The 13215-nt window shown below is 46.8% G+C and overlaps 1 protein-coding gene across 1 annotated transcript in view; it reads left to right on the top strand.

Moving 5' to 3' along the window:
- The window catches only part of LOC134543231 (MOXD1 homolog 1-like), a 45909-nt gene extending 32973 nt beyond the window's left edge, over positions 1–12936 (top strand). Inside the window, exons 7-11 of the mRNA XM_063388134.1 lie at positions 5824–5987; positions 7139–7402; positions 7905–8092; positions 10676–10943; positions 12883–12936. Coding sequence (XP_063244204.1) covers positions 5824–5987; positions 7139–7402; positions 7905–8092; positions 10676–10943; positions 12883–12936 — 938 coding nt within the window. The remainder of the gene's footprint in view (positions 1–5823; positions 5988–7138; positions 7403–7904; positions 8093–10675; positions 10944–12882) is intronic.
- The last annotated feature ends 279 nt before the right edge of the window (positions 12937–13215 follow it).

The raw sequence follows: 13215 nt of genomic DNA, 5'->3' as shown, positions 1-13215 counted from the left end.
GTCTTCCGTCGACCCCCGTCAAAACAGGAGGAAATGTGCCATAATGGAAAACTATCATATAATTTTTTTACAGATCGTAGTTATAAGTATACAGTGCTACTACCTATAACCCATTTAAGAAACAACTATGGGGTTTACAGCGCTACCTAGCGAAGAATTCTTCACACTACTTCGAGAGAAAAGCAGCTATACTCATTCCATGGAGAGTATAAGAAAATATGGCAGAATTCCGCCTCGCCCTTTGAAATTATCGCAGTTTAACGTTTTCGAAGAGGCCAGGCGGAATACTGTCATTATGGTAGTTTTCCAGTATGGCAGTCTTCCGTCGCCCCGGGGCTAGAAGGTTCGCTCATGGCCAGGGGCGTATGCAAGGGGAATAAGATGGGGGATAAATGTCCCTACCCCGAAATCCTAAAAAAAAAATACATATATAATTCCCACAAACAAAGGGAAATAATTTGAAAGCAAACACCAAACAAAAGTGGTCACACCTCCCATCGCCCCCCCCCCCTTCCCTTTTCTCTCTTACTCTTACAAGATATGAAATTCTGTGTACACTTGTGTTTGTGACCAGGAACGTAACCAAGGGCGCCCATACCCGGGGGCAGGGGGGGGCCGTGGCCCCCCCCTAGCTTTCAGGGAAGGAAAAAATATATAGTGTAGTCAGGTGTTTTACTTTAAAGAAAATTATTTAAATTCGGTATTATGTAGAAGTGGTTCAACACGAATCTATTATTTTATATCGTTTTTTACATGTCTACTTCATTTTTTGTTAGTTCAAGCATTAGTTTCTGCTGCTGCGATATAAGGTGTTGTGTACAGGGAGAAAACGCTGTTCAAGCGCAACGCCCGTGGCGAGTCATTCCCCTTCGTAATCCTGCCCAAGCTCACTCGATAACACAACACAACAGATTTAGACCAGTCAGAGTTAGACGACGTGACAATTGACATGTGCTTGCAGACGGCGAAATGTTTTGCTACTTTTTCGTCATAATAATGTGTATGTTCACAAATAACATCTCAAAACAGAGATTTTTCAATAGTCTTTAGATCTACAGTTTTATGCATCTGGTCTAGATTTAGTTTAGTGTATTCAGTCAGTATAAATAACTTAATTGTAAATAAATAAGTGAAAAGTGTAAAGATAAAAACCATTGTTATTATGTAGTGCTTCTTAGTTTTCCTCATTCATCACATCCGCTCAGAATATTCACAATAATTTTTAAGGTAAGCTTACACCATTAAAGTTACTCAAATAAGAATTATTGTTCAGAAAAGTTTACAACGTAAAATTTATGTTGGAATTTTGAACTTAGAGGAAAACTTTATTTTTTCCTTCAAAAGTGTTTAAAAGGATAAGGATTCCGCTACCTTCAGTAGACTCGGAAGCAATTCACACTGGAATCCCGATTTTACGTACGCTCACGGTCGCTTGGATTGCATTCGTAAAAACGTTATCTTCATAAAATTTTAAACACCCCACCCCCTGAAGATACATGTTATAATTTATTGAACGGAATATATATAATATTAAATAGTAAAAACAATGACTGCCGTCCGCCCTCTGCCCTCCCCTGCGTTCCCCTTATTTATTATTTTTTTAACATTCCATAACTTGCCTCATTGCACGAGTGATATAAAGTGACCTCACAGCCACTAACCACAGCTGCACCACGCACTGCATCATGTTAACTTTTGTGTGGTGACAGATACATCAATACTGACCTGCTAGAAAAATTTCAAAAGCAGAGAGAAAGCAATGACGAATTCAAAACCATTTTCGAGGCAGTAAAAGAAGACTGTAATGAGCTTGACATAGATATAAAAATCCCAATATTGGCTGGAAGACAGACCCACAGATGTAACGTGAATGTCCAGTGCTCATCACCTGAAGACTATTTCAAAGTTGCAATTTACAATCCGTACATGGATTCTATAATTATGTCTCTTACTACAAGATTTGAAAGAGATAAAGGCATACCTCTCAAAGGTGGAATTCTTCAACTACATTTGATGAAAAAGGAGACGAAAGATTTCATGAGAAACATAAAAAGTTTGCAAAAGTTTTATCAAATCGACAACTTGGAAGCAGAAGCCAGAGTATGGTATGACGTCTGGACGAATACGGAATGTTTGGAAAAAACAAAGCTCCATGATATACTTTCAGAAACAATGTTTTACCCATCAGTACCTAAGGAGACTGCTTATATTCTACCAAACCATACCCCCACAACTTGCACAATAGAGCGTTCTTTCAGCACACTGCGTAAAGTGAAGACGTGGCTGAGAAGTACTACTGGCGAGGACCGTCTGTCCAGCTTGTGCCTTCTAAGTGTCCACAGGAAAAGAGTGAAAAACCCTGGTTTCGAGGACAAAGTGCTTGACTTGTTCGGCAAAAAGAAAATAAATTTACAGTTTGCTTTTTCAGATAAATATTATAGTCAAATCCGTAATCAAACTTATGCATATTAATTTATCTTAAAATTTGCTTTTTATGTCAATACTAGTGAAAAATTGTGTGATGTGTGCATTTTTAATTTGTTTTCTGTATTAAATTATGAAGGTAGAGAAGCATAAGATACTGAAATTTAAATTCTTATACTTTATTCATACTTAACAATTCTGTTAACTTAAATTAGGTTAATCCTCTATGATTGTGTTTAGACACTGATATGAAATTCCTCTTTTTTATCTTTGCTTGTTTCATAAAATGTTCATATTTTATAAATAACCCATTGACATTCATGTGTTGAACAATAAATTTAATTATTATAAGAAGATGAACTTGTAAGAAAGTTAATGATTGGCTAGCATATCCAGCGAATAGCGATAGCTAGGACATTCAGCTTATGTTTTGTGTTTTGACATCTGAAAGTCGTTTAAATAGCAAAGGAAAAGTACATTCTTTAGAAAAAAGGAGTATTCGTTCTACCACGGTTTTGAAGAGACATCGTTATTACCTACTTTTGATTATCCACGACATAACAATTTTGCACGATTTTATTATAGTTTCGACTGACATTCAAGTTTTTACTAATAAAGCTATGTGGCAGAAGTAGTATTAATGAATTAAATTATTGTGACATCAAATTTTAATCATCGTAGGCGATAAACTGCAACCACGATAGGGTTACTTCACGATCTATTGCTTGCTTTGAAACGAACTATCAAATTTTCACGACGGAAACGAATGAAACCAGTCAACTAAGTTTACAGCCTGCAAGACTGATTCCTGACGCTGTTCAACGTGCTGTAATGCCAGCGATCAACATTTTTGGCTAAAGAGAATCGAGCTGAGGAGAATAATTTCTGCAAGTTCATATCAAAACCGCTCCAGCCGGAAGGAAGGAAGGCCAACGATTGACCGACAGTGGCGATATAGAAGCAGTTGAGGGCGCTGTGTTTCACACAGAACTTCGAAATCGACCATTGGTGCGTACCGAACAAGACCTTTCCCACTGCGAGGAAGGAAGCAGCGGCAGTGAGCAGCCATATTTCCCGGACCACGCACAGCTCTGTTTCAGAGCCAGGGGTCATCTGTGTCGTCATACTTTCGCATGTACTGACGGAGGTTGGTTGCCGTCGTATTGAATAGCATTTGAACAATTTTCGGGAGTCCCTTGAACTATCGATTATCAAGTACCTAAATCAATTTATTTTCATATAATCTGAGATCACACTAATTTTCCAGAAGTTCATCTTCAATTTAATTTTATTGTGAATAATTTTTGGTATGAACTAAATTTTAATTTGTTCTAACTATAATGTTGATTTTGTGTCTGATCAGATGGAATTAGAAGTTGCTGTTTGATTAATAACTTAACTTTGCAATTTACTTTTGAGAATTTACCTTGTCCCTTAAGTGTAGTTCATATCCAGTGGTCCAATTTGCTGACACCATTGAGCAAAAATAGCCGTAAGCACTGTTTAAAGGCACTCATTGATAACATGATCTGAGCTGATAATATTAAATTGAGTTTGAAGTTACATGATTTGAAACAATTCCTTTTTTAGTAACTTATATCTTATTTGAATATTGTAAACAGATTTCACATTTGTAATTTGAAGCTTTACTATCACTAAATAAACTTATAGTCCTCGACTACTGAATCCATCTGTGCTAATTCTAAATGATAAGCAATTATGATTTATATCAAAACATACTAATATTCATTTAACTGTGAACGAGGGAATATTTTGTGTGATACAATATCGCCGTGGTAAAGGTAAACAACAGTTGAAAAAAAATTGACTATAATTATAAGCATAGTTCAGGCGTTACATTTAAAAACAACTATTTTCCTACTGTGATAACATATTTAAATCGTTTCTCTCCCAAAGTTAAATCTTTTGACCAACACGTTTAATCTTTATAATTATTTTAATTTAATTTGTACGCGACATTTATTTAGGGGTAAAGAGAGCAATGAGTTGAAGGACTGTATTCTTGATATTCGTGTTCCCGAGACGCTGCAAAAATATAAGGACTGTATTCCTGCATTTGTGTTGCTAAAAATTCACTTGTTACAATAAAATAGTTATTATTTAATTAATAAAGTAGCCAATAAAGCTTTTTTTATGGCGAATGAGTACTGTGGTCTATTATTTTAGTAACAGGACAAAAAATTTTAACAGGGTCAGAACTGGAACTATTTTATGGCTAGTAACAGGCCGCAGTTAGTCTTCCAAAATATTAAAAATACTTCATACCCCTAAGTCTGGCCCCCCCCTACAAATTATCATATGGGCGCCCTTGAACGTAACCAGACTAGTTTCCCACCAGGTCATATCGTCACCACGTACTAATTCCACCAAAACAATATTTTTTAATTTTTTATTTTACTTATATGGTAGATAATTTATTTTCAGTCTTTTCATTTATAATGGGTACATCGCATGTTGAATATCACGTGTAAAATACCAGTTTTAAATATTTGAAGATGTGCGTGTATCTGATTAGATTCATCAGCCCTCCAACACGTCTATAGTAATGTATAGTGACTCTGGTCAGATTAGCAGCCCCAGAACCACTGCCCCTTGTAGTTAGGCCCCTGCTAGTGGCACGTGGCAAGGCGCTGTGTGGTGGTGGGGGGTGCTGTGTGGTGGTGGGGGTGCTATGTGGTGGTGGGGGCTGCTGTGTGGTGGTGGGGGGGCGCTGTGTGGTTGGCGGGGAGCTGCTGTGTGGTGGTGGTGCGGCGGCTGTGTGGTTGTGGGGGGCTGATGTGTGGTGGTGGGGGGCTGATGTGTGGTGGTGGGGGACTGCTGGGTGGTAGTGGGGGGCGGCTGTGTGGTGGTGGGGGCTGCTGTGTGGTGGTGGTGGGGGGCGGCTGTGTGGTGGTGGGGGGTGCTGTGTGGTGGTGGGGGACTGCTGGGTGGTAGTGGGGGGCGGCTGTGTGGTTGGCGGGGAGCTGCTGTGTGGTGGTGGTGGTGGGGGGCTGATGTGTGGTGGTGGGGGGCTGATGTGTAGTGGTGGGGGACTGCTGGGTGGTAGTGGGGGGCGGCTGTGTGGTGGTGGGGGCTGCTGTGTGGTGGTGGTGGGGGGCCGCTGTGTGGTTGGCGGGGAGCTGCTGTGTGGTGGTTGTGGGGGGCTGATGTGTGGTAGTGGGGGGCTGATGTGTGGTGGTAAGGAATGCTGGGTGGTAGTGGGGGGCGGCTGTGTGGTGGTGGGGGCTGCTGTGTGGTGGTGGTGGGGGGCGGCTGTGTGGTTATGGGGGGTGCTGTGTGGTGGTGGGGGACTGCTGGGTGGTAGTGGGGGGGGATGCTGTGTGTTGGTGGGGGCCGCTGTGTGGTTGGCGGGGAGCTGCAGCGAGGCGCGTGTTGCAGCCAAGGACAGCTCCGGGCTGCGCGTGTTCTACACGGCGGACCTGCGCCAGTACGACGGCGGGATGCTGGCCACGGGGGTCGCCGTCAGCCCCCTGCACGTCGTGCCGCCGAGACAGCCCGAGTACCGCACCGCCGGCTACTGCAACTCCCAGTGCACCCAGAGGGTAACTGCTCCGCCACAGCACCTCACTACTCTCCCCCACTACGAGACTACCACATTCTGAAGTATTGCCCATGCCCACGTGTTGTTAGTGGTAGACCACTGCAGGGCCTGGTGCTACTCATGCCCACGTGCTGCTAGTGGTAGACCACTGCAGGGCCTGGTGCTACTCATGTCCACGTGTTAGTGGTAGACCACTGCAGGGCTTGGTGCTACTCATGTCCACGTGTTGCTAGTGGTAGACCACTGCAGGGCCTTGTGCTACTCATGCCCACATGTTGTTGGTGGTAGACCACTATAGGGCCTGGTGCTACTCATGCCCACGTGTTGTTGGTGGTAGACCACTATAGGGCCTGGTGCTACTCATGTCCACGTGTTAGTGGTAGACCACTGCAGGGCCTGGTGCTACTCATGCCCACGTGTTGTTGGTGGTAGACCACTGCAGGGCCTGGTGCTACTCATGTCCACGTGTTAGTGGTAGACCACTGCAGGGCCTGGTGCTACTCATGTCCACGTGTTGCTAGCGGTAGACCACTGCAGGGCCTGGTGCTACTCATGTCCACGTGTTAGTGGTAGACCACTGCAGGGCCTGGTGCTACTCATGTCCACGTGTTAGTGGTAGACCACTGCAGGGCCTGGTGCTACTCATGTCCACGTGTTGGTGGTAGACCACTGCAGGGCCTGGTGCTACTCATCTCCACGTGTTGTTGGTGGTAGACCACTGCAGGGCCTGGTGCTACTCATGTCCACGTGTTGTTGGTGGTAGACCACTGCAGGGCCTGGTGCTACTCATGCCCACGTGTTAGTGGTAGACCACTGCAGGGCCTGGTGCTACTCATGTCCACGTGTTGCTAGCGGTAGACCACTGCAGGGCCTGGTGCTACTCATGCCCACGTGTTGTTGGTGGTAGACCACTGCAGGGCCTGGTGCTACTCATGTCCACGTGTTGTTGGTGGTAGACCACTGCAGGGCCTGGTGCTACTCATGTCCACGTGTTAGTGGTAGACCACTGCAGGGCCTGGTGCTACTCATGTCCACGTGTTGCTAGCGGTAGACCACTGCAGGGCCTGGTGCTACTCATGCCCACGTGTTAGTGGTAGACCACCGCGGGGCCTGGTGCCGAGAGTGCCGACAGTGCTGGGTGGTGGTGCGCAGATGCTGCCGCAGACGGGGGTGCGCCTGGTGTCGGTGCTGCTGCACTCGCACCTGGCGGGCCGCCGCATGCGGGTGCGACACCTGCGCGACGGCCAGGAGGTGGGGGTGGTGGCGCAGGACGGCCACTACGACTACAACTACCAGCAGAGCCGCCTGCTGGGGCGCGAGGTGCAGCTGCTGCCCGGCGACGAGCTGGTCACCGAGTGCAGCTACCACACCGTCGACCGGACCCGCCCCACCTTCGTGCGTACCTCTGCTCCTCCTGTGCGTAGCTCTGCCCCGCCTTCTGTGCGTACCTCTGCTCCGTCGAATTGCCTAACGGCTATTTGCCTAAAGGCGATTTGCCAAAAGGCGATTTGCCTAACGGCATTTTCCCTAACGGAGTTCTGCCTGACGGCGTTTTGCCTAACTCCGGTTTGCCTAACTCCGATTTGCCAACCGGTGTTTTGCCTAACGGCGTTTTTTTTGCCTAAAATGATACTATGAAGACAAAACCTCGTCTTGCCTAACGGCGAATTGCCTAAATGCGTTTTGCCTAAAAGGGAAAAAGCGTTTTGCCTAACGGCGAATTCCCTAACGGCGAATTGCCTAATGGCGTTTTGCCTAACCTAACCTAGCGGCGTTTTGCCTAACGGTGTTTTGCCTAAACCGCGTTTTGCCTAAAATTAGGCAAAACGCCATTAAGCAAAACGACACATGCCCCTCATGCTATAAACAGTTGCTGCACACAGAAAGGCGAGACCGTGAGCCAGGTTGTTGCCCACAGGGAGGCTACTCCACCAAGCAGGAGATGTGCCTGGCCTTCATCCTGTACTACCCCAGGACGTCTCTCGCGTCCTGCTACAGCATGACCCCCGTCAAGTACTTCTTCGAGACGTTCGGCGTGAAGGAGTTCTACAACGTGTCCATGGCGGCCGTCGAAGGCATGTTGCTGAAGCTCGGGCCGGCCGACGTGTGAGTTGTCTTCTGGGCGAGGGTTCCAACTCACCACCTGACCCCGTTTGAGAGGGTCGAACTCATTTCATCATTAGCACTGTTTTTGGAAACTTTTTCTTGTAACCACCCTAGAAAACTGGTGTTTTTTTTTTATCAAAAGGACCATTAATACTGCATGTGGTTATTTTATATAATTATTTGATAATATTGTTCATAAGATCTAAATTACAATCAGATTAGCCACCGATTTAAAATCTTTGTCATCTAGAGTTCTTTTTTTTTCTTCCTTCCATGGATGCGAACATCACCACTTCCATTGCGCTCAGCCAACCAGTTTCAATTAGGCATGCTATAACACAAACCGGGCCTTCACATCCTGCCACGCGCTACCTCGCGCTGAAGTGGAGTGGACAGTGCAGCCTCGCAGCTCCACAGCGGCATCATGTGTCTCGTGGTAACACGATGTCACACGAAAACTTCACTCGTTTCTGTGCGTGTACGATAGAAACAGTTGTGTTCGCTGAGAAGATAACGAACATCCAGCACCTTAAAAGAGAGAGAGAGTCGCTGCAGCAAATGCAATTGTAGCTGTGGACATGATTCAGAAAATACGACAAGAAGTTCAATACCATCTAGACATCACCAGAGCTAAAATGGCACCCATTATTACAATTACTAAGCTTAATCTTTTATGAACCTTGTAAGATACCAAAAAGTGTATCTCCATTGCGTGTTTTTTTTACGATAACGGTTTAGAATCCCAGCAATCACACTCGATGAGTCTGTATATTAGTGGCTGCTACCACCTGGCTGGATCACTTAAGATTCGCATGCCGAGAACCCTGGGGTATTTTTAATTATATAACTTATGATGACCATGCACTTCTTTCTATTACTGCCCTGTTATTAGTATGGGCTACACTATAGTCACTGCCATTGAAGATTCTATATGCTATCATGAATTTAATATGAAACGATCAGGGACGTCGGAACGTTTTCATGAGTGGGGGGGGGGGGGGCGAAAAGATGTATCACACTTACCTCAGTCCTAGAGCAGGGGGTCTGGGGGCCCTCCCCTGGAAAAATTTGGAATTTTAGATGCAAAATTGTACTATTAAATGAGTTTCCGAACCAAAATATTAAATATACCATTCCAAGAATTTGATGACGTAGTATGTATGAAATACTACTCTGACAGTATATGTAGTACAATTTAAATAAAATACCATCTCTGAATTTGCAATCATTTTACAGTAAATTTACAATCAAAAATTTGATTTTCTAATCAATGTGATCACCAATGCAACGTTTGTAACTACTGTTTGAGAAAGATACTACTAGGACCAAACATTTATTCTGGGGAAAGGAGGGGGGCGAAATGCTACTCTCGCCCCCCCCCCCACATGCATAACAGCACGGGGGCGACTCGCCCCTGCTGCCCCCCCTGTTCCGACGTCCCTGGAAACGACATTTAAACATCAGCTGTAGTAAATAATGAATGGGTTGTGCTTTTTTTTTGTATTTGTGCTTAAATTTACAGAGCTGTTTCAAAATTAACTAATAATCATGAAAAAAACTTTTATTTTATTTGTACAGCACAATTCATAGCTTATGTGTTTGGTCATAGAAATCAATGCAATGCATTCTTAAAAAAAAATAGTGGATTTGAAATTGTGTTTTTGTGAAGAAAATGACTAAAGTTTTCCCTTTATGAATCTAATGAGACCATATTGACATGTCCTCGGGGTGTTGCCTAGTTGAGGCCATTGGCTTTCATCACGAAGCTTGTGTCATAGGATGGGAGGAGTAACTGGGAATGAGCACGGTCACGCCGGTTACTAGGAAGGATGTTGTAGAAGGAACAGTGGCGTAGCCAGAATTTGTGTATGGGGGGTGTTAAGAAGCATGGTCCGCCCCCCCCCCCCCCCGTATTAAAGCGGTGGGTCCGGGGGTCCTCCCCCGAGAAAATTTGGATTTTAAGGTGTAAAATAGTGCTATGTTAGCAGTTTTCAGTTCTTAAATTTAAATATTGTAGTGGTAAAAATTTTATTAATTTAATATGAAATTTGTTTGAGTGATAAATAAGAAATTAATTAAATATTTGGGGCTAAGGGGGGGGGGGTTGAACCCCTAACCCCCCCCCCTGGCTATGCCCCTGAGAAGGAATCCAGTTGCACACTTTCAAGATTTAATTTCTCAAGATCGCTCTGAGGACACTTTTTTCTGCTCGTGGCGTATCGTGATAATCACGATAGCAGTGGCTAGGGACCAGAAAAATTCGCGGATTCAATGGCCTCTAGGATAGCCTCCATTATCCTCTGCACATCTCAAGTAAACACGCGTGTTCATTGGTTACTAAATTGTGAGTCGTCTCCACTGGGTAGCTTGTGATTCAACGCTTCTTTGGTCGATAGTCTCTCATTGGCCCAGAGAGCTCCAGTTAAACTGCGAGCCAATAGCAGAACCAGCAGAATTATACACATGTTTGAATTTCAGCCTATCACGAAATGAATCCGCGAATTTTCCCGGTCTCTAGCAACGGCAGTACTGGCTTGGGAGTCAGATGTTCAGCAGTCAGGCAGAGGCGTGGACGTGTTGCAGGCAGCAGGGAGACCAGGGCCGGAGCCCACAGTCCGGATTAGGTGCAGCGGACCCTGAGGCGCCCCGGGAACGCTCCAGCGAGGACGGGGGTGGCCTGTTCGACCAGCTGGTCATTCGGCAGCCACAGGAGTTCCAGAACAAGACCTTCACGTCGCACTTGTTCGAGCTGCCCTGGGAGGAGAGCCTGCTGACGCACAGCATTGAGGAGTCCTTCTTCTACGGTCCGCACGTGATCTTCTGCCGCCAGTTCGACGACCAGCTGGCCATTGTGAGTGCATCCGCCCCTCCCTCCTGTTTGTAGCCTAGTCGTTCTTCTATGGTCCGCACATGATCTTCTGCCGCCAGTTCGACGACCAGCTGGCCATTGTGAATGCATCCGCCCCTTCCTCCTGTTTGTAGCCTAGTCGTTCTTCTACTATCCGCACGTGATCTTCTGCCTCCAGTTCGACGACCAGCTGGCCATTGTGAGTGCATCCGCCCCTCCCTCCTGTTTGTAGCCTAGTTGTTCTTCTACTATCCGCACGTGATCTTCTGCCGCCAGTTTGACGACCAGCTGGCCATTGTGAGTGCATCCGCCCCTTCCTCCTGTTTGTAGCCTAGTCGTTCTTCTACTATCCGCACGTGATCTTCTGCCGCCAGTTTGACGACCAGCTGGTCATTGTGAGTGCATTCGCCCCTCCCTCCTGTTTGTAGCCTAGTCGTTCTTCTATGGTCCGCACGTGATCTTCTGCCGCCAGTTCGACGACCAGCTGGCCATTGTGAGTGCATCCGCCCCTTCCTCCTGTTTGTAGCCTAGTCGTTCTTCTACTATCCGCACGTGATCTTCTGCCGCCAGTTTGACGACCAGCTGGCCATTGTGAGTGCATCTGCCCCTCCCTCCTGTTTGTAGCCTAGTCGTTCTTCTATGGTCCGCACATGATCTTCTGCCGCCAGTTCGACGACCAGCTGGCCATTGTGAATGCATCCGCCCCTTCCTCCTGTTTGTAGCCTAGTCGTTCTTCTACTATCCGCACGTGATCTTCTGCCTCCAGTTCGACGACCAGCTGGCCATTGTGAGTGCATCCGCCCCTCCCTCCTGTTTGTAGCCTAGTTGTTCTTCTACGGTCCGCACGTGATCTTCTGCCGCCAGTTTGACGACCAGCTGGCCATTGTGAGTGCATCCGCCCCTTCCTCCTGTTTGTAGCCTAGTCGTTCTTCTACTATCCGCACGTGATCTTCTGCCGCCAGTTTGACGACCAGCTGGCCATTGTGAGTGCATTCGCCCCTCCCTCCTGTTTGTAGCCTAGTCGTTCTTCTATGGTCCGCACGTGATCTTCTGCCGCCAGTTCGACGACCAGCTGGCCATTGTGAGTGCATCCGCCCCTTCCTCCTGTTTGTAGCCTAGTCGTTCTTCTACTATCCGCACGTGATCTTCTGCCGCCAGTTTGACGACCAGCTGGCCATTGTGAGTGCATCCGCCCCTTCCTCCTGTTTGTAGCCTAGTCGTTCTTCTACTATCCGCACGTGATCTTCTGCCGCCAGTTTGACGACCAGCTGGCCATTGTGAGTGCATCCGCCCCTCCCTCCTGTTTGTAGCCTAGTCGTTCTTCTACTATCCGCACGTGATCTTCTGCCGCCAGTTCGACGACCAGCTGGCCATTGTGAGTGCATCCGCCCCTTCCTCCTGTTTGTAGCCTAGTCGTTCTTCTACTATCCGCACGTGATCTTCTGCCGCCAGTTTGACGACCAGCTGGCCATTAAGAGTGCATCCGCCCCTCCCTCCTGTTTGTAGCCTAGTCGTTCTTCTACGGTCCGCACGTGATCTTCTGCCGCCAGTTCGACGACCAGCTGGCCATTGTGAGTGCATCCGCCCCTCCCTCCTGTTTGTAGCCTAGTCGTTCTTCTACTATCCGCACGTGATCTTCTGCCGCCAGTTCGACGACCAGCTGGCCATTAAGAGTGCATCCGCCCCTCCCTCCTGTTTGTAGCCTAGTCGTTCTTCTACGGTCCGCACGTGATCTTCTGCCGCCAGTTCGACGACCAGCTGGCCATTGTGAGTGCATCCGCCCCTCCCTCCTGTTTGTAGCCTAGTCGTTCTTCTACTATCCGCACGTGATCTTCTGCCGCCAGTTCGACGACCAGCTGGCCATTGTGAGTGCATCCGCCCCTCCCTCCTGTTTGTAGCCTAGTCGTTTTTCTACGGTCCGCACGTGATCTTCTGCCGCCAGTTCGACGACCAGCTGGCCATTGTGAGTGCATCCGCCCCTCCCTCCTGTTTGTAGCCTAGTCGTTCTTCTACGGTCCGCACGTGATCTTCTGCCGCCAGTTCGACGACCAGCTGGCCATTGTGAGTGCATCCGCCTCTCCCTCCTGTTTGTAGCCTAGTTTTGGGTGTTTGTAGGGTCGCCAGCGTCATTAAATGATTATTGAAATTAGATGAACACCGGAATAAAAGAAACTAGGTTAGGCTCAATCGTGCCCAAACCATAGTGATTCACGTGAAAACTGGAAGATCTTCGATTTATTTAGACGTAAGTCGAATGACGAGGCAAAGAACACAT

The sequence above is a fragment of the Bacillus rossius genome (assembly GCF_032445375.1).
Source record: "Bacillus rossius redtenbacheri isolate Brsri chromosome 9 unlocalized genomic scaffold, Brsri_v3 Brsri_v3_scf9_2, whole genome shotgun sequence".
Taxonomy (NCBI): Eukaryota; Metazoa; Arthropoda; class Insecta; order Phasmatodea; family Bacillidae; genus Bacillus; species Bacillus rossius.
Note: the sequence above shows the minus strand (reverse complement) of the source record. Positions and strands in the feature narration are given on the sequence as shown.